Source organism: Phyllobates terribilis, unplaced genomic scaffold, assembly GCF_046119375.1.
Source record: "Phyllobates terribilis strain yellow unplaced genomic scaffold, ASM4611937v1 Scaffold_4__5_contigs__length_816908805, whole genome shotgun sequence".
Classification (NCBI taxonomy): domain Eukaryota; kingdom Metazoa; phylum Chordata; class Amphibia; order Anura; family Dendrobatidae; genus Phyllobates; species Phyllobates terribilis.
Genome location: NW_027362764.1, coordinates 312,450,306 through 312,472,450, shown reverse-complemented (window position 1 = coordinate 312,472,450; position 22,145 = coordinate 312,450,306). Strand labels below are relative to the sequence as shown.

Below are 22,145 nucleotides of genomic sequence, written 5' to 3'. Positions count from 1 at the left end.
ACGGCCATATCAAGGTCTTTGCCGACCTCTCTAGCGAAACTATTGAAGGAAGAAAAGCATTTAGAGAAGTTACAGCTTCTCTGAGAAGTAAAAACATACTTTACAGGTGGGGTTTTCCCCTAAAAATCCTGATACTCTTCAGAGGTAAAACAATTCTGATCTTCACTCCTGATGAAGGAATTAACTTCATGCTTCTCTCAAAGAAAGCTCTTCCCCAACAGTCAAACGCTGAATGGCTTAATCTGAAATCCTTGTCTTCTTTCTATTTTTTTTGATCCTAACAGGTTACATTGTATGAAAATGTTCCACGTTATGTTATACTTTCAGAACATGGTATAATAATTATGTAATAATAATTAAAAAAACATATATCTATATATATATATATAAATTGTAACGGGTCTGGGAGGCGGAACCTCTGAGCTACTATACAAGGGGGCGGTCCTTGTAAGGGAGCGGGTGGCGACCAGGCAGGCAGTCACAGCAGGTGACCGGGACAGTCTCTGGATGAACGGGCAGGAGATCACGGCAAGTGACCGGAGCAGTCTCTGGATGAACGGGCAGGAGGTCACGGCAAGTGACCGGGGCAGTCTCTGGATGAACGGGCAGAAGGTCACGGCAAGTGACTGGGGCAGTCTCTGGGTAAAGGGTTGGTACGACCTGTGGCGGCTGATGGTAGACGTGAGCTCCCAGGTGAGTAGGCGAGAGTCTCTGGATAAACGGGTGGTCACAGCATGTGACGGCGGAGCCTCCAGGAAGACCAACAGACAGGCAGCAGATGAGCGCTCCCAGGTGAGCGGGCAGAAGTCTCTGGACAGGCGGGTGGTCACAGCATGTGACGGCGGAGCCTCCAGGTAGGCTAGCAGATGAGCGCTCCCAGGTGAGCGGGCAGGAGTCTCTGGACAGGCAGGTGGTCACAGCACGTGACGGCGGAGCTTCCAGGTAGGCTAGCAGGCAGGTAGCAGATGTGCGCTCCCAGGCGAGCGGGCAAGCTGGTCCATAGACAGACTGACAGGAGTTGGAAGGCAGACCGTCGGACCTCAGGCAAGCAGGCAGGTAGCTGATGTGCGCTCCCAGGTGAGCGGGCAAGCTGGTCCTTAGACAGACTGACAGGAGTTGGAAGGCAGACCGTCGGACCTCAGGCTAGCAGGCAAGTAGCAGAATATCAGGCAGGAATAAGACAGCAAGCTGGCAGGAATCTGGCAGGTAACTGGCAGGTAACTGGCAACGGGACCTGAGGGCTGAAGCAGAGTAGTGAACAGTGCAACAACATTGCTCGGGCACCTCCATTTTGGAGGAGGTGCCTTATATATGGTGAAGTCCTCCGGCCATTGGCCGGGGACTCCTTAGGACGGTGCGCGCGGCCCCTTTAAGAGGGAGGGAGTGCGCGCGCGCGCGCCCTAAGCACAGTGGCCGGGAAGGAGCGCGCGCTGCCAGCAGAGCGGGAGGAGGACGCCGGGCTCGGAGCAGAGAGGTGAGGGGAACAGCGTCCCTGCCTAGCAGAGGGCAGGGACGCCGGCGCTACATAAATATATATATATAAAAATAACAATTTTATTCATTTTATTATACCATGATTTCTTCATTCTCTGATGTTACTTTCATGGTCCTCATTCACGAACTTTCCCCACAGAGAAGTAGTACCCTCCGCTGGGCTAGGTTCCTTCAGGAGGACTTGATTTAAAGTTTATACTTGTGATTTGTGATTCATTAATATTTTCACTGTTATTCACTATTGTTATCAATCAATATTTGACTCTATTGTCTTGGTCTTTGTATTTTATTTGTTGCCTTATTATTCACCCTAAAATCTAATCTGTCAAGCCTGACTATCCAGACTCCCATTATCATTTCACATAACAACCAAAGGACTTAATCTAGTATATACCACTTTGCACCAATTACACCATGAGTATTACATTTTTGTCATATAATGTGAGAGGCCTAAACAGCCCAAACAAAAGACATTCCATTTGGAAGGAAATCAGTAACAGTCACGCAGATGTGATATGTCTCCAGGAAACAACATTTTCACAAATAAATCACCCAAAATTTTCCCACAAAAATTTTCCCAATATTTTCGAATCCTTAAATCAAAAAAAAAAGTGGGAGTTGCCACAATAATAAAAAACTCGATTCCCTTTAAACTGATAGAAGAACATAGTGATTCCTCGGGCAGATATCATATCTTGATCTGCTATCTGAATAATCAATTGAGTACCATTGTTAATATTTACGCCCCTAATAAAAGACATATTTCTTTCTTGGACAAATTAATGAGAAAAGTTCAGTTAGTAAGAAAAGGTGTCTTAATTATGGTAGTTGACTTTAATATAGTCCCAGATGGATACTTAGATTCCTCCTCCCCAGCTCGCCATACCGCTGCCACTCTCAATAATTGGATCTTTAAAAATGAATTTTTCGATGTTTTTCGGTGTATCAACACAACATCTATCGAATATACCCATTTTCCTGACGTGCACCAATCCGCTTCTAGAATTGATCTTATTATCACTGATGTTTTTTCTCTCCCTAAATTTAAGAAAGTAACAATTCTTCCAAGAACTGTCTCCGACCATTCACCAGGTGTGCGTGAAATCTCTTTAGGACCTAATCTTCAAAATAAAATCTTGTGGAAATGCAACTCCTCTCTTTTACAAAATCCTACTTATACTGAAGAAATTGATTCTGCCCTAAAAAATTTCTTTATTGATAACTGTACCAAGGGAATGGACTCTTTCATTTGTTGGAATGCTCATAAAGCATTTATGAGAGGGGTCCTGATGCAGATCTTATCTAGACACAAGAAAAAATATAGAGTGAAACTAACTTCTTTGCAATCTCAAATAAAAACCAAAGAAGACCTCCAACTCAACTCCTCCTCTCCCTCTTTATTAATACAAAAGGAAATTTTCAATCTCAGACAAGAGCTAAATCAGGAAATTTTCTTCTCTTACGACTCATGATTAAATCCTCTAAATACAATTTCTATACTTCTGTAAACAAACCAACTAGATTCATGATGCGTCGTCTAAAATCCAACAGATTAAAAAATAGAATTTACAAAATCACTTCTTCTAAAGGGGTTCCGTCATCTCACCCGAAAGAGATGGCGGACATTTTTGCAGATTACCATCAGAAGCTGTATAACTTACACCTCAACCCTCTCTCTCCCCAACCAAATACAAATGATATTGACTCATTCCTTTCGTCCACTAATCTTCCCAAGATTAACCCTAATGACTTAGATCAATTAACCGCCCCGTTCTCTGAAAAAGAAATCGAAGATACCATCCAAAATCTAAAAAAACATAACAAGTACTTTAAATTTTTTAACAAAAATTTGATCCCAAAAATGACCCAAATATTCAACTTAGCCTCCTCCCAAGGATCTTTCCCAGCAGAAATGCTTAAAGCTGAGGGGGCGTGTCCAACTACCGAAGCAGACGGTCGCATCTCAGTGAGCTCCTGCACCAGATCATAAATTCCCCCTTAATCCCCTTACCCTTGGGGGTCTTTTCTCTCCCCCTAACCCACCTATAATCTCCTGCAGTGCCTGCTGGTCTGTCTGACCCGGAGCAGAGACTCTGACTCGGACAGCTCCTGCTCAGAGGATCGGGGTCTGCTGGAGGGCCGGGGCCGCGACCCTCCCCACGTGTGATCGGCAGACCTGTGAGCTTGCTCTGGAGCAGCAGGCTCGCGCGCTGTTCGGCTCTTCCCTTGGTGCCCAGACGCAGGCCAGCAGAGAGCCGTGGCTGTGGAGGGACCCGTCCTCCATACGGAGCCGATAACGCGGAGAGTAGCACCAGAAGAGAGGACCCGACGGGTGCTGCGCGGTGGCCCGCGGCGCTCTCTGGACTGCAGCAGAAGCTATAACGCCAGGTCTGGTGGAGACAGAGGGACTGCGGAGAGAACTGCGGCTTCAGATAAAAGGTACAGCAGCCTCCCGTCCACAGCACCCACCAAGGTCTCCGGAACGGGAAGGGGGGGTTTGCAGAGCACGCTGCCCTGGATCTAACTGCTAAAGAAGCCCCTGCCCCGTCGCCTGAGCTAACAGACTCCGTGGGTCTGGCACAAAAGCTCCCCTGCTTCTGCAGCTGGGTCTGGGGGCCGCTCAGATCTGCCTGTCGGCTCTGACCTGACTGCAGGTTTTCCCGCCGGAGCCACCGCCATCTTGTTTACACAGCACACTAGTAAAGATATATACTCACCTACTCTTCCTTGGATCGGGGAAAGCACTTCATAATAACCAACAGCGACACCTAGTGACTGTAAAATATAACAACATCCCACAATACTTCTATAACAACCTCTCTGCTGTGGACTGACTCCAGAGGTGTAAGACTTGAAGCACTAAACCATCCACTCATTTTAATATTATTATCTCAGCAAAAAGTATGTAAACTCAAAAAATCACTCAACACTGAACTCTAAATTTAAATTCATACCTAAGGAACTTAGGCAAAATGGTCAAAATAGGAGGCGGTCCCTCCAGAGATACAAGCTCGCACCCAAAAAACCTGAAAGGGGAAATGGAAAAATTTATCAGCAAGAATAATATCCCCCCTTCCATATCCTCAAATAAAACTCAATCATCCTCAAGAGCCTCTAATACAACCTCAAAAACCCTTTTAAATGAAGAGCAAAACAGTAACTCAGAAGACACTCTACAGGACACTAGACCGGTGTCTCGCTCATTCATCCAAAAAGCACTTCAATTAGCACTTGACCCGCTTATTAAAGAAATAAAAGACTTAAAACAAGAAATTACACAAGTTGGATCTAGAGTTGATTCACTGGAAACAACACAAGAGTCATTATGCAGATTTTCTGTAGACACATCAGACAACCTTAGGAAATGGCAACAATATCTAAACTCAGCTTTTGAGGACCAAGAGAACCGCGGTCGCCGCAACAACCTCCGTATTAGAGGCCTACCTGAAACCGTCCTACCGGAATCCATCCCATCTGCGATTAAAACCCTCTTTATTCAGATTTTGGGAGGAGAATACCAGGATGAGATTACTATAGAAAGAGGTCATAGAGCCCTCAGGAAAAAACCCAAACCCTCTGAGCCACCCAGAGATGTAATCTGTCGACTTCTGAACTACAAAGTCAAAGAAGACATCCTTAAAAGCTCCAGAAGATCAGACGGCATTTTTTTTCGAAGAAACAAGTATCTCGATTTTTTCAAGATCTCTCACCTCAAACTCTTCAAAAGAGAAGGACTCTGAAACCGCTCACAGACGCTTTAAGGCAAAAGAAAATTCTATACTCCTGGTTATTCCCCTTCGGCATCTCATTCTCCATCGAAGGAAAAAGGATGACCATTCACAACAGATCAGACCTGGATGAAGCTCTTATTCTTCTGGGACTCCCCGACATCCACATTGAGGACTGGAGTCTCGTACAAGATTTAGCGACTCTACAGGCTGTATCTCCGCCACCTTCATGGGAAACAGCCCCGACCGGACGCCCAGGCAAACAAAGAAAGCGACAGGAAAATCGCACCTAAACGCCTAATCTCTGACTGACTCAACATGGGGCCTACTTGGAATCATCTGAACTTTTACCCAGTTTTGAGACAAAAATTAGAACCCCTCCTCTTGGGCTAACCTACCAGAATCCCTGACACTATTCCCCATTTTTGGAGACGAAACTAGTGTCTAAACTCTAATGAGCCTTTCTTTTTTCTCTTCGTTTTTCTTGTTTAAATTGCAATAATTTCCTTTAACATAATTGCTATTAGATTGAGTTCTAGTGTTGACAATATTCCCATTGTATTTCTCTCTCGAATGTTGTACAATGTACTTCTACGTGCTCTTAACAACATAAAAATATTGTTTACTTGTTTTCCAGACAAAACCAATGTTCCTGTTGAACATCTTAACGTTTCCCTCCCACCCAACTGTCAACCCCTCTATTCTCTTCTCTCCCCCCCCCCCCTTCTCCTAATTTTTCAAACAGAACGACCTATTTCCACAATCAGATTCCCATGGCTCCCTCCAAGGACAGCGATCTCTCAAACAACCAGAACCCTCACCGTCTCTAGTTCACCTCCATCTTCTCCATCGCCACCTACAATGTTTATCCAGCTGATTCAAAAACCTTCTGACCTACATATCTGTGAGTATGACTCCTATCTTATAATATTAGGGGAATTAACTCCCCTTCAAAAAGAGGTCAAGTCATCAAATACCTCAAAAAGAATAAGGTGGACTTCTGCCTGATTCAAGAAACACATTTTAGGAATGGACATATACCCTCTTTTCCCAACTCACCCTTCTCTACATGGATACATAGCCCCTCTGACTACGGAAAATCGAAAGGGGTTAGCATCGGTATAAGTAACCAAGTCCCATTCACCCTCTCTGACCAACTGAGAGACAAAGGCAGATAGATCTTCCTAAAGGGCAGAATTGGCTCTACTACTCTTACCATCGCTAACATATATGCACCAAACACCGACCAGATTAACTGGCTAATTGAAACCATTGACATTCTACAAGATTTCACAGATGGGATCCTCGTTCTAGGAGGAGATCTAAACATTGCATTAGAACCAAACATGGGCACCTCCTCAGGGAAATCAGCTCGCTCTCAGAAAGCACTTGTCAAACTTAAACACAAACTACAAAACTCACACCTAACAGACCCCTGGAGACTCGCCAATCCCACTGTGAAAGACTATACCCATTTCTCAGCCCCTCATAACTCATATCAAAGGATAGATTACTTTCTGGTCCAATCACAATACCTGAACCAATTCAATAATCCAAAAATAGGATCTCACATATTCTCAGACCACTCTCCAATAGAAGTTAGCCTGACTATCCCTCACCTTCCAAAGAAAGAATTCAGCTGGAAGCTTAATGATTATATTCTGAAAGAAACAGATAATAGTAAAAAAATTTCCCATAAACTTTCCGAATTCTTTAAAATTAATGACAATGGGGAAATCTCAACACAAATATTATGGGAAGCCCACAAAGCATTCGTTAGGGGGGAATTCATCTCATTAACAGCCCATATTAAAAAACAAAAAGAGAAAGAACAACAAGAACTGCTAGATAAAATACAACACATAGAAAAACAACATAAACAATCTATGCTCCTTTCTCAATTCTCCCAACTTAATGAACTGAGATACAAATTGAGCAATCTCCTAAACCTACAGTCTGCTAAGAATTACTTATTCTCCAAATTCAAATACTACGCCCACGGTGACAGACCGACGAGATTTATGACGACTCAGATCAAACAGAGGAAAGCAAGATCTTTTGTACCACGTTTGAAATCAGATTCTGGATCTACTATCTATAAAACAGAAGAAATAGCATCTGAATTCAAGAAATATTATGAGGAACTATACAATTTAGAAACCTCCCCCCAAGAATCTTTAGAAGATAAAAGAATTAAAATTCAAAAATTTCTTAAATCAATTTCACTCCCTCAGATCTCTGAGTCCCACAAAAACACCCTGTGCCCCAATCGCTGGAAAAGAAATCACAGACATAATAACCACAGCTCCCAAGAATAAATCCCCCGGACCAGACGGCCTATCCTCCTACTACTACAATGAGTTTGGCCAAATTCTGCGCCCCTATTTAATAAACCTATTCAATGAAGCCCTTAAGGGTATCCCTTTCCACCCCCAAACACTTTCTGCTAAAATCACTATAATTCCCAAAGATGGTAAAGATAATGGTCTATGCAGCAGTTATAGGCCTATATCTCTATTACACACAGACCTTAAACTATTTGCAAAAATCCTTGCTAATAGGCTGAAGGCCCTACTCCCAAACATTATTAACATAGACCAAGTAGGTTTCGTTCCTGGCAGAGAAGGCAAGGATAACATCCATCGTGTAATCCAACTAATACATTTCTCCCAAACCACATCCTTGCCTTTAATTCTGCTAGGGACAGACGCGGAAAAAGCATTCGATCGTGTAGATTGGTAGTTCATGCGGGAAACGATGGCAGCATTCAACATCCCTAAACAATTTATTGAAGCAATCTTCTCGATGTACAGTAATCCAACAGAGAAGGTACTTGTCAACGATATCATGTCCACTTCCTTTAATATTTCTAACGGCACCAGGCAGGGATGCCCACTTTCCCCACTCCTCTTTCTTCTCACACTAGAACCTTTACTGCAAAAACTTAGAGAGGAGGAGAGGATCATTGGCATCAAATCAGCAGATACCGAGCATAAAGTTGCAGCATACACAGACGACCTACTTATCATGACCTCTATCCCAAAATTATCTGTTCCAGCGATCTTAACACTGCTTAATGAATATGGTGCGCTATGCAATTTCAAAGTGAATCATAGCAAATCTCAAATCCTAAATATAAATCTCCCGGAATTGCAAAAAACACAAATGGCATCTGCGTCTCCCTTTAATTGGTCCCCCCCATCAATACGTTTTCTGGGAGTCGAGATCTCTCCAAACCTACAAGAACTTTATAAGCTAAATTTTCCTACATTGCTACAGAAAATCCAGAAACTTACCCCCAACTGGAATATTTCATACATCTCCTGGTTGGGCAGGAAAAATCTACTTAAATGCATGATTTGGCCTAAATTAACTTACTTAATACAAGCCCTACCTATCCACCTACCTAATACCTTTTTTACTGACACACGGAGACTCCTCAACCGCTTTTTGTGGCACAACCAAAAACCTAGACTTCCTTCACAAATACTAACCCTTCCACACTCTGAAGGAGGTATTGATCTACCAGATCTAAAAATACTTCAACAAGCCACTCATCTTCAAAGAGTCGTGGACTGGATTAGACATCCTCCACAGAAACAATGGATGAAGGTAGAAAAAACAAACCTTAAATTCCCCCTTAGACAACTCATCTTCTCGGCCCCAAATTATGTCAACCACGCACCAATCAAACACACATTCACCACCACAACATATAAAATCTGGTCTATCCCTCATATTAGGAAAATAAGCTCCCCCTTTCCCTCCCCTCTTCTACAAGTTAGAGACCTAGTTCTTTCCTGTTCTCCCGCTCATAATGACACAATACACAACTCAATTCATAACCCGACAACACCACTCCAAAAAGTTATAGATAACGAGGTCATACCCTCTTAGGCCGAACTCAATCCAATGCTAGATACAACCTTATTCCACCCCTTCTTGTACCAAAAATTTAAGTCCAACTTAAAACTAGTCTTCAAAACCCCAAATTATAATAGGGAAATTACTGACTTTGAATCACTGATAGCAACAAAAATCCCCCCCAAAAAAACACTATCGGTTCTACAAAAACAACTCTGCTCAGCCAGAACCCCTAAGAATCTTCCGTATGTAACAAAGTGGGAACAAGATCTGAATAGATGCTTCACCCCCTCTGAAATTAAAAGAATACTATTAGCACCCAAAGCTTCCTCTAGATGTGTAAGAATACAAGAGAATGGCTATAAGGTTCTCTCCAGGTGGTATATGACTCCATCAAAACTTCACAAATTTTACAAAGAGCTAGACCCTAACTGCTGGAGATGCTCCTCTAAAGTGGGCACCATGCTCCACATGTGGTGGAACTGTCAAAAAATTAAACCCTTCTGGACAGAAATAACTCAAGTCACAAACAAAATTTTAAACTTACAACTTCCGACCTCTCCGGAAATTTGCCTTCTTTTTCTGTTTCCAGATAACATTCCAAAATTAAAACTAATTCTTCTTAGACAACTCCTAGCCTCAGCCAAAATTCTAGTGACCTCTCTATGGAAGTCTGTCGAGACTCCAAATATCTCACTCTGGAAAATTAGGGTTGAACAAATTTATAGACTAGAAGAACTAGTTAGCTGGGATGAAAAAAAGCACAAGCAATTCTCGGTGATTTGGCGCCCTTGGCTCAAATATACTTCAGATCGTATAACGTTAATCCAGAATACTTAGATCGCCAGTCTAACCCAACCCAACTCCCCACCCCCTTCCCCCCCCCCAAAACTTCTCTCATTTACATCTCCTGAAACCCCCCCCTCTTTATTTCCCTCTCTTTCAACCCCTCCTCCCTTATCCCCCCCCCCCTCTTCCAGTTTACTCCTCTAAAGTTTACTCTCAGGTTATCATACTTAATAATCTTGTAAATGTATGCAAATAATATGACCACAGTTTTGGACTTTGATGTGCTCATGAAAATCTAATCGCTCTTCTCCCGACACATTTTTCTTTACTGAAAATCGTCTCGAACTTTATGTGATAACCTTTTTTTATTGAACTGTTACACAAATAATGTGATTCTTCATTGTTCAAATGTTATTTCTCTTTATAAAATCTCAATAAAAAGATGTTTAAAAGAAATGTTTAAAGCTAACATTATATTAATTCCAAAATCTAAAGAAGAATTAGATCAGGTCAAAATCTTCAGGCCAATTTCACTGATTAATACAGACCTTAAAATTTACTCTAAAATTATGGCAAATAGATTAAAAAATACCCTCCATACCTAATTAACAATGACCAAATTGGTTTTGTTGAAGGCAGACAAACCACGGAAGGAACAAGGAGAATTATTAATATTGTTAAACTGATCAATTACTCGAAGCTTTCCGCAATTTTCCTTACCCTTGATGCCGAAAAGGCTTTCGACAGACTGAACTGGAGCTATTTAAATTCAACACTCCTTAAATTCGGCTTTAAAGATAAGTCACTTCTTTTTGTTTCAGCTCTCTACTCAAATCCTAGTGCTAGTATCTACGTAAACAACCATCTTTCAAAACCGTTTACATTATCCAATGGTACCAGACAAGAGTGTCCGTTATCCCCTCTCCTTTGTGCTCTCACAATGGAGCCTCTAGCTCAAACAATAAGGGATAATCCAAAAATATCTGGAATCTCGATCCCCTCATGACAATACAAAATCAGTCTGTTTGAAAATGACCTTTTTTTGACTCTCTCTGATCCTGTCTACTCTATTTGTGAACTCACCAAAATACTCAACGCATTCTCAAAAATCTCATATTTCAAGATCAATGAAAGCAAATCTAAAATTCTGCATTTCAATCTCAATGACTACTCCATAGATAAAATTAAAAACCTCTCATCATTTTCTTGGACAGAAAAAGAACTCCCCTATTCAGGTATCTCAATCACCAAAAATATTAATTCTATGATCTCTCTCAACATTGACAATTTAAGTACTACCATAGCTAAGGACTTACTTGCCTTGGGTAATCATGACCTTTCATGGTTGGGTAAAATATTAATATTTAAATCTATCATTCTTCCGAAAATGTTATACCTTTTTAGAACATTACGTCTTACGATTCCCTCCTCCTCTTTATTGAGACTACAAAACCAAATTAATTCCTTTATCTGGAATTATAAAAAAGCCAGAGTCCCCACTAACATTCTATACAAGAAAAAACAAATTGGCGGTGCCAGTCTCCCTAACATTACAGCTTATTATTTGGCCAATTTGATCAAACAAAGTTCTTACTGGTTCATTCCAGATAACCCTCCTACCTGGTATAACCTGGAATTTCACCAAAATTATAACTCCCCTCCTCGCGACTTGTTATATAAACAATTATTTAAAAATTCTTCCAACTACTCTAATAACTCCATTTTCCAAGCTACTATTTCCGCTTGGGATAAAATCTCAAAGCCCAGAAGGAAGGTAAAAAAATTTGACATTATTAAAACTCCTACTTTATCTTTTATAGCTTCTCTTAACAACTCCCTAATCCCCTCTCAATGGTCAAATCTTGGCCTTAAAAAAGTAAAGAGATTTATACAATGGTGATAATATCTGTTTATATACTGAATTAGAAACCAAATTTAGCCTACCTTCATCTGATCTTTTTCATTTTGTGATCTTAAAATATTATATAAAACAATTCTTAATCAATAAACCAAAAATTTCTGAACAATCAGCTAAACTCCTTTGCAATATTAACCACAATCTGTTCTGGGGTACAAAAAAATTATATTCCTGGTTCAACAACGACATTGAATTCGTTGAAAATTCATATTTCGCCAAATGGGAATCTGACTTAAAAATTTCTCCAGATTTAGACCAATGGGAAGACGCTATAAATTACTCCTGCTCAGCTACTATATCAACATCTCTTCAAGAATCTTATTATAAAATCTTGACTAGATGGTATTACACCCCCTCTAGATTATCCCATATTCGTTCTGAATCATCTCCATTGTGTTGTAGAAATTGCGGTATTAAAGCCAACCTATTACACATCTTCTGGTCCTGCCCAAAAATCAAAATCTTATGGGATCAAATCTCCTCCCTCATAAACCAATTACTCAACAGGTCACTAAATTCACCCCACAGATGGCTCTATTATCTATTGATTTAGAAACTCTGGAACCTCATTGCAGACGTCTCCTCATACATATATTTCTTGTAGTCAAAAACTCATAGGCCTTCTTTTGGAAGAAAACAGACATTCCCAAATTATCAGATATTCTCGACAAAATATCTACATACATGGAATTTGAACTTAGATTTGCTATTATAAATAATTGTCTTCCTAAGCATACCAAGAAATTGGAACTTTGGTCTGATGCTTACTCTAAAAACCCCTTTGCTTGTAAAATAAGATTTGTATTCTGTTATTGGGTGAATATTGATTGTTTATTCTTTATAACTGTTCATTAATGATTGTTACTAATGTACTAAGGTATCATTATGTTTTTGACATTACACCTTCCCTTTGTCATAGCTGTTTACTTTATTGTGTCCTCCTTTATTTCCCTCCTCCCTTTTTCCCATTAGTTCCCCCTACCATACTCCCACCCCTCCCTCCACTCCCGTATCTTTTCCTCGTATTACATTTCCCCCTCCCTGTTTTATAAAAATTTTATCAATAAAAATTATTGGTTAAAGGAATATAAGGGTGCTGCCATGGGCTCTGTAAAATCCTGTTATCGGTAAGTAACTAAGATTTTTCCTCGTCTCCCATGACAGCACCACCTTAAAGATTTATATAGAAGAAACACCTTAGGGAGGGATCACCGCTTGTAATACCTTTCTCCCAAAGGACAGATCAATAGATGAAGACAGATCAAGTTGGTAATGTTTATAGAAGGTGGAAGGAGAGGACTATGTTGCTGCCTTACATATCCAGTCGATAGAGACTTCCGCCTTCTCTGCCCAGGAGGTCACCATGGCCCTGGTAGAATGAGCCTTAAAGTTCTCTGGAGCTGACACATTACTAGAGGAATAGGCTAACCTAATGGCCTCACTGATCCATCTATCTAGGGTACTCCTTGTCACCTTGAGGCCTTTCCTAACCCCCTGGAAGGAAACAAACAAAGCCTCACTCTTCTTCCACTGTTTGGTCACAGCCAAGTACTCTAACAGGGCCAGTCTAACATCTAGGGTGTGAAGTCTCCGCTCCTCTGCATTTTTAGGATTATTAAAAAAGGAGGGGAGAACAATTTCCTGGCTTCTATGGAATTTTGTGACCACTTTCAGGAGTTAGGCTGGGTCTGGTCTTAAGACAATCCTAACCTCAGCAACCTGCGTAAATGGATTGTTAACCGACAATGCCTGTACAGTGGGGAAAAAAAAGTAATTAGTCAGCCACCAATTGTGCAAGTTCTCCCACTTAAAAAGATGATAGACGTCTGTATTAACATAATAGGTAGACCTCAACTATGAGAGACAAAATGAGAAAAGAAATCCTGAAAATCACATTGTCTGATTTGGAATGAAATTTTTTTCAAATTTTGGTAGAAAATAAGTATTTGGTCAATTACAAAAGTTCATCTCAATACTTTGTTATATATCCTTTGTTGGCAATGACAGAGGTCAAACGTTTTCTCTAAGTCTTCACAAGGTTGGCACACACTGCTGCTGGTGTGTTGGCCCATTCCTCCATGCATATTTCCTCTAGAGCAGTGATGTTTTGGGGCTGTCGCTGGGCAACACGAACTTTCAACTCCCTCCAAAGGTTTTCTATAGGGTTTAGATCAGGAGACTGGCTAGGCCACTCCAGGACCTTGAAATGCTTCTTACAAAGCCACTCCTTCGCTGCCCTGGCGGTGTGCTTGGGATCATTGTCATGCTGAAAGACCCAGCCACGTTTCATCTTCAATGCCCTTGCTGATGGAAGGAGGTCTGCACTCAAAATCTCACGATACATGGCCCCATTCATTCTTTCATGTACACTCACACTGAAGGCATCAAAACTATGAATTATCACATGTGGAATTATATACTTAACAAAAAAGTGTGAAACAACTGAAAATATGTCTTATATTCTAGGTTCTTCAAAGTAGCCACCTTTTGCTTTGATGACTGCTTTGCACACTCTTGGCATTCTCTTGATGAGCTTCAAGAGGTAGTCACTGGAAATGGTTTTCACTTCACAGGTGTGCCCTGTCAGGTTTAATAAGTGGGATTTATTGCCTTATAAATGGGGTTGGGACCATCAGTTGTGTTGTGCAGAAGTCTGGTGGATACACAGCTGATAGTCCTACTGAATAGACTGTTAGAATTTGTATTATGGCAACAAAAAAGCAGTAAAGAAAAACGAGTGACCATCATTACTTTAAGAAATGAAGGTCAGTCAGTGCGAAAATTTGGGAAAACTTTGAAAGTGTCCCCAAGTGCAGTTGCAAAAACCATCAAGCGCTACAAAGAAACTGCCTCACATGACGACCGCCCCAAGAAAGGAAGACCAAGAGTCACCTCTGCTTCTGAGGATAAGTTTATCCGAGTCACCAGCCTCAGAAATCGCAGGTTAAAAGCAGCTCAGATTAGAGACGAGGTCAATGCCACACAGAGTTCTAGCAGCAGACACATCTCTTTGTTACGGGTCAGGGAGGTGGAACCTCTGTGCTACGGTGCAAGGAGGGACCCAGGGGGGCATAACTAAGTATCAATCCAGACCGACCCTGGTCGTAAGGCGGCTAACGACTCCGTGACCAGGGAGGGACCAAGTCGAGGGACCAGGTGCTACTCTGGGGACAACCTTGTAAGGGACCAGGTGACTCCCATGGTACAGATGGCAGGAACTGACCGGAATAGCAGGTAGGCACAGCAGGCAGGCTGGCGAGCAGAAGCCTCCAGGTAGGCTAACAGGTAGACACGGCAAGTGACGGCAGGAGTCTCTAGGTGGGCTGGCAGGTGGTCACTGCAAGTGACGGCAGGAGTCTCTTGGTGGGCTGGCAGGTGGTCACGGCAAGTGACGGCAGGAGTCTCTAGGTGGACTGGCAGGTGGTCACGGCAAGTGACGGCAGGAGTCTCTAGGTGGGCTGGCAGGTGGTCACGGCAAGTGACGGCAGGAGCCTCCGGGTAGGCACGGCAGGTAACAAGCAGGTAACAGAAAAAGTGCTCCCAGTTGAGCGGACTGGCAGGTAACAGGTAACAGGCAGGCAACAGGCAAGTGCTTCCAGGTGAGCGAACTGGCAGGTAACAAGCTGGCAGCAAGACTGGTAGTCAGGCTAGCAGCGGGACCTGAGGGCTGAAGCAGAGGTCAGAAACACTGTGCAACAACTTTTGCTCAGGCACCTCCATTTTGGAGGAGGTGCCTTATATATGGGAGGACCCTTGGCTATTGGCCGGGGACTCCTTAGGACAGCGCGCGCGGCCCCTTTAAGAGGGAGGGAGCGCGCGGGCCTTAAGCACAGTGCTCGGGGAGCTGCGCGCGCCGGCAGCAGGAATTGGAGCGCTGGAGAACGCAGAGCGGGGAGCGAGGAGGTGAGTGGGACGGCGTCTCTGCTTCGCAGGGGGCAGAAACGCAGATGCTACACTCTTCAACAACTGTTAAGAGGAGACTTTGGGCAGCAGGCCTTCATGGTAAAAAAATTAGTTGGACCATCATTTATTTTTCAAGAGGACAATGACCCCAAACACACCTCCAGGCTGTGTAAGGGCTATTTGAACAAGAAGGAGAGTGATGGGGTGCTACGCCAGATGACCTGGCCTCCACAGTCACCAGACCTGAACCCAATCAAGATGGTTTGGGGTGAGCTGGACCGCAGAGTGAAGGCAAAAAGGCCAACAAGTGCTAAGCATCTCTGGGAACTGCTTCAAGATTGTTGGAAGACCATTTCCGGTGACTACCTCTTGAAACTCATCAAGAGAATGCCAAGCGCGTGCAAAGCAGTCATCAAAGCAAAAGGTGGCTACTTTGAAGAATCTAGAATATAAGACATATTTTCAGTTGTTTCACACTTTTTTGTTAAATATATAATTCCACATGTGTTAATTCATAATTTTGATGCCTTCAGTGTGAATGTACAATTTTCATAGTCATGAAAATACAGAAAAATCTTTAAATGAGAAGGTGTGTCCAAACTTTTGGTCTGTACTGTATATATATTCTACGTTATCCATGACTTTCTGACTGTGATCTGCTATTTGCTTATATACTTATGGTACTTACTGTTTCCAGTTCACATTAACATGTTTTATTATATACTACCATAATTGCCTGAGGGAGTACTTTCTTTGGGAGATATGATGCCTCTTACATAAGGAATATATTGATTCATTCTGGAATCATATTCCATCATTTTCCAGATGTGTTTATATTTTAGTAGACATTTTCCCCATTTATATGTAATATTAATAACTAATAAACTTAATATAATTTTATCACCATTGTTTGGTTGCTCCTATCATTTTTCTTCAATTGGATATATTACTGCTATAATTCTGTGATTATCTCCAATAGATAGAAGTTTCTTTTCTTTGGTGTCCTGTATGCAAGCTTTGTCTGCGGCACATGCTCCTCATCTTTCAGATGCAGCTTGTTGCATCACTTGCTCCTTTCCGGCAGGTAGGAAAAGGTTTGTCTTCAGAAATACCTTTGTGTGAGCATGTACAACTCTTCTCCTGATGCTGCCAGAAACGTAAAAGATACAGCGTGCCTCTGAAGCATGCCCAGGGCTGCTGAATGCCTCAATGGCACAGTACCTTGCATTAAATCACACGTAGTTCCATCATAGTATCACATTACAGATAGTGATGAAACCGCAAGTCATTTGCGTCAGTTGGACAACACTGAACAGTCACTAGGGGACAAGCCCAGAGGGCATCTATGCCCCTGCCCAGCCCACCCCTGGGGATGTGGTGAATCATAGGGATTTAATTTTCTTTTTTGTTTTTAAGAAAGAAAATATTCAAGTAAAAAAATAAAAAATAAAAAAAAGAGTAATGGGTAGATGGGTCAACTACATTCACTCCCTGATTCCTTGATACAATATTTAAGAGTTTTAAAGAAATTATATTTTACACATTCAAAGACGCTTCAACTTACCTATTAATAGACTTAATGGAGGTTTGCAGCTTGGAAATGCGTTGAGAAGTTCCAATATGCTGATTGCATGGTCTCTAATAAAACGGTTATAATCAGCACTGCCCTGTTTGCTGCAGAGCTCCAACAACCTCCGCTTCTCTCCAGCATGAAATGTATACTCCGCTAGTGCACGCATGAAGGCCTACAGAATATGTACAAAATGTCAATATTATACTTTGAGAACTTTGATAAAGCAGCAATACCGTACATACAGTTGAAACCAGAAATTTACATACACTATATAAAAAGACACATCTGCATGTTTTTCCTCAATATCTGACATGAAATCAGAATAAACCTTTCCCGTTTTAGGTCAATTAGGATTACCATCATTTTTAATGAGATGAACGTGCTTTGGTCCGACATGTACATATCAACCCAAGGACAAAAGCAAAAGACCTTGTGAAGATGATGGCGGAAGGTTTATTCTGATTTCATGTGAGATATTGAGAAAAACATGCATATGTGTCTTTTTATATAGTGTATGTAACCTTCTGGTTTCAACTGTACACACAGACACTATACCCATAAGAATAAAACTCACAAAAGAAGCCTCATTACAATCAAAGATTGTATTAAAAAATGAAAAACGTGCTTTTGAATAAAATGTATAGAATATGTTCTTGTTACATGATTAATATTAAATACATACATAGAAAATGTAATAGATCATATATACAGAAAAAAAGGGGTTTAACCGGCTCAACCTCCAGCGACTTCAGTCCGTCCAGGAGCAAGCAATCAGGTGCTCTAGGATACAGGGGTATAGGAGAAATAGATCCAGCTCACCAAACATCCAAAATTTAAAATTCAAACATTTTTATTTTATATAAAAAAATCCATCTTTGTAGTGTGAACAATATCTGGAATTAGGGAAACATGGGATACAATGCTGAATACCATAAGCGTTTCAAACAGCACTTGCTCTTTACACCAAGTTTAAGAACAAGTGCTGTTCGAAATGCATATGGTATTCAGCATTGTATCCCATGTTTCCCTCATTTCAGATATGGATTTTTGATTGTTCACACTATTTTTTGAATTTTAAATTTTGGACGTTTGGTGAGCTGGATCTATTTCAACTATACCTCAATAGATCATACAGACAAAAAATGGCCTCACCACAATAAAATGATGCCAAATAAATGTGAATGCAGGAGACCTAGTAAGTATATACACATTTACATACACCATAAGGCAGTTACTATGTGACCAGTACACATACAAGGAAATGAAAAATTCATAAAATAATCATGTGAATCCAATAAATACACCATGCTATAGAATGATTTATTTTGTGGCCGGTTTTGACGATCAATAAAAAATATTTAAAGCAGCTAACTGAATAATTAGAATTAATGTAGCTATTCTATCGAATTAATGTGGGTTATGGAACTAAGTTTTGTTAATATATATAACATATGCATCTGATGAACTAGCTTTTCCCACATCATCACATATGAAATGGTAAAAAGCACTGACCTTGACGCACGTTATGCTGTTACATTTTTGCGTGGGTTTGTTCTTGTGGACATGCACATTGCCAACATAACAGGAAAGCTAGACATGACATCGGACTGAGGTAAATCTCACACACACTATAAAATACCGCAATTTTCTATTTAATTATTCCTGTAAAAGCTGTTAATACTGTGAAACACGCGTTAAGGACAGCGTGTAACATCCCTGGTGGCGTGCTTGCATGGCTTACCATCTCCCACCATGCAAGACCGCAATATTACCTATCAGGCCAAGCTGAACACTTTGCTCCAGTACCTGCTGTTTGTATGTCTCTTGTCTGCTGGCTTAGGGCGTCGGAGCTGTTGCTTCCTGATTTTTAAAGCTACAGTGTGTGCAGTCCTAATGCGTCCCCAGCCTATTGCTGTGAGTCACTGGATACTTAAACCCCCTCCACCCAGTAGGAGGTGCCTGAGCAACACTTTCTTACAGTGTGTTCTGTGCAACTGTGAGTTGCCAGGTCCGGTCTTTAATCTAGTCTGTTTCCGCCACCCTGGGGGCTGAGTACCCAGGGCCGTTACCTGTATCTCTGACTTCTAGTCTGTTTCCGCCACCCCGGGGGCCGAGTACCCAGGGCCGTTACCTGTATCTCTGACTTCTAGTCTGTTTCCACCACCCTGGGGGCTGAGTTCCCAGGCTCGTTCCTGTATGTTGTTCCTGGTTCAGTTCCTGTCTGAACAGTGTCCTAGCCCGTTACCTGTTTGTCTCTATGTCTGAACATGCCCTTTTCCTGCATTGTCTGAACCTGCACCTAACTCCAACTCGTTGTCTCTGTACTTCTGTTTGTGCGTTTTGTGTCCACTCGCTACTTCATTTTAAGTACCTTGTGTGTATCTGGTTCTGCTTGTCCCCTTTCCCTGCCTCTGTATCTACCTCCTGTGTTCTAACAATCTTCCTGTATTTTCCAGTCTGTTCCATGTGAACAGAGCTCTGTCCTGTCTGCCTGCACCTTCTGCTCTGTTCTGCTCTGCTTGTTCACCACACCTGCGGTTCCGCTCTGCTTGTTCACCGCACCTGCGGTTCCGCTCGGCTTGCTCACCGCACCTACGGTTCCGCTCGGCTTGCTCACCACACCTACGGTTCCGCTCTGCTTGTTCACCGCACCTGCGGTTCCGCTCTGCTCTGCTTGTTCATTGCACCTGCGGTTCCGCTCAGCTCTGCTTGTTCTCCGCACCTGCGGTTTTGCTCCGCTCTGCTTGTTCACCGCACCTGCGGTTTTGCTCCGCTCTGCTTGTTCACCGCACCTGCGGTTTTGCTCCGCTCTGCTTGTTCACCGCACCTGCGGTTTTGCTCCGCTCTGCTTGTTCACCGCACCTGCGGTTTTGCTCCGCTCTGCTTGTTCACCGCACCTGCGGTTTTGCTCCGCTCTGCTTGTTCACCATACCTGTGGCTTCGCCCTGCTCTGTTTGTTCACCGCACCGGCGGTTTCTCTCTGCTCTGCTGTCCACCGCACCTGCGGCTCCGTTCCTGTGGGTTCGTTCCTGTGTCCCAATCTGTACTGGTCTCTATCCTGCCTGCGTTCCTACCAACCAGTACCCGCCTGTCTGCATACCAGCCGTGCCTGCCAGTGCCCACCTGTCTGCATGCCAGCCGTGCCTGCCAGTGCTCACCTGTCTGCATACCAGCCGTGCCTGCCAATACCCACCTGTCTTCATATCAGCCGTGCCAGCCAGTACCCACCTGTCTGTATGCCAGCCTAACCTGCCTGTTCCTGCATTCCGCGGTGTGGGTCAACAACTGTGACCGGGGTCTGACCTGGAGTAGCACCTGGTCCCTCTGCTCGGTTCCTCCCTGGTTCACGGAGTCGACTGAGCCGCCGTGTGACCTTGGTCGGACCGAGTTGATACTTAGTTACGCCCCTCCAGGCACTCCTCGGTTGATGGTCCAGTGGGATTACTAACCACGCTCAAGCCAGTCAGTCCGGGCGTGAGCGTAACACAGTGCTTTATATCATTTCTATTGTGGTGATGTGAGTTAAGCTAGATCATTAGATGCATATGGTATGTATTTTTATACATCCAACTTTAGATCTGCGACCCATTTGAATTCAACATAATAAAGATCTTGCACTTAATTTTTCAATTGCCTGGTTTTAATAATATTATTTATTGATTCCTTTTTATTATTTGATTTTAATGGTGGCCTGTATTTGTCAATCTATAACTTAGTGTATTTATTGGATTCATATGATTATTTAATTTTTATTTACCCTATATGTATACTTGTCATATGGTGTGTGGTTTTTGTCCTATGTAAAGGTGGATAAATACTTATTTGGTTCCCTATAATTGATATTGATTAGGTATAATGTCTTTGTGGTGTGAGCATTTTTTGCCTAGATTATCTCTTATCTTTTCTCTGTATGTATTTGATATTAACAGTCTGAGGCTATGTTCACACATTGTGTTTTTGCTGCTTTGTACAGTACCAGCAAAAGCTATGAAATATCAGAAATCTTATGCACATACTATTTTTTCCTGACTGAACTGGAAGACTGCTGCGTTTTTGAAAGCTGCAGCATGTCACTTCTTTCAGCATTTTTCCTGTGTTTTTTCACTCCTAGATTACAATAAGTTAAAAAAGCAGCAAAAATACTGCCATCATTTTTGCAGTGATTTGGGTAAAAAAAAAAAAGTAGGTACAGTAAGATGTGAAACCCATTTATTTATGTGATATTCCCAAGTTTAAACCAAAGTGTCTTGGTATCCACACATGAGCCTGGCTGTTACTATTAGCATAGTTTAATTAAATTTGTGATAGTAAACAATACCTGACTAATTCAATGCCTGACCATTGTGTGAAAGTGAACAATGCAAGGTCGCATGCTTGCATGGTGGAAGGGAAGCAGAGCTGAACTATATGGTATCCTGAAAAACACAGCAAAAACACAACTAAAAAACTAGCAAAAGCACAGCAAAACCTGCTTTTTGTAAGCAGATTCTTTACTGTCAAGAGATCAGGTTTAGCCTGAGGGAAAAAAAGGAGCAAAAAAATGCAATATGTGAACATAGCTGAGTATCATCAGTGTTTGGTCAGTGTGTCAGTTTTTACCATCAGTATTTTATTAGTGATTTTCATGTATAAACAAATATGTAAATATATTATAAAATGTTTCCCATCCATTGCAATGTTAATACATGGTCATCAGACTGATTACCCATTGTACCCAAGGATGAGCCAGACTTGAGCAAGTCCACAATTCTCTTCCTGATATCTTAGCTGTTTTCTTTAGACTTTCCCATGATGCTACACAAAGAAGCAGTGTGTTTCAGGTGTGCATTAAAATACATCCACAGGTGGGTCTCTAACTCAGATGTTGCCAAAAAGC

The 22,145-nt window shown here is 42.0% G+C and overlaps 1 protein-coding gene across 4 annotated transcripts in view; it reads right to left on the bottom strand.

The window, feature by feature from the left end:
* MTRR (5-methyltetrahydrofolate-homocysteine methyltransferase reductase) overlaps positions 1–22,145 on the bottom strand; it is a 432,636-nt gene that overhangs the window by 168,995 nt on the left and 241,496 nt on the right. For all 4 annotated transcript variants that reach the window (XM_073678384.1, XM_073678385.1, XM_073678386.1 and 1 more), the window contains one exon: positions 17,261–17,441. In XM_073678384.1, the coding sequence (XP_073534485.1) occupies positions 17,261–17,441 (181 nt within the window). The remainder of the gene's footprint in view (positions 1–17,260; positions 17,442–22,145) is intronic.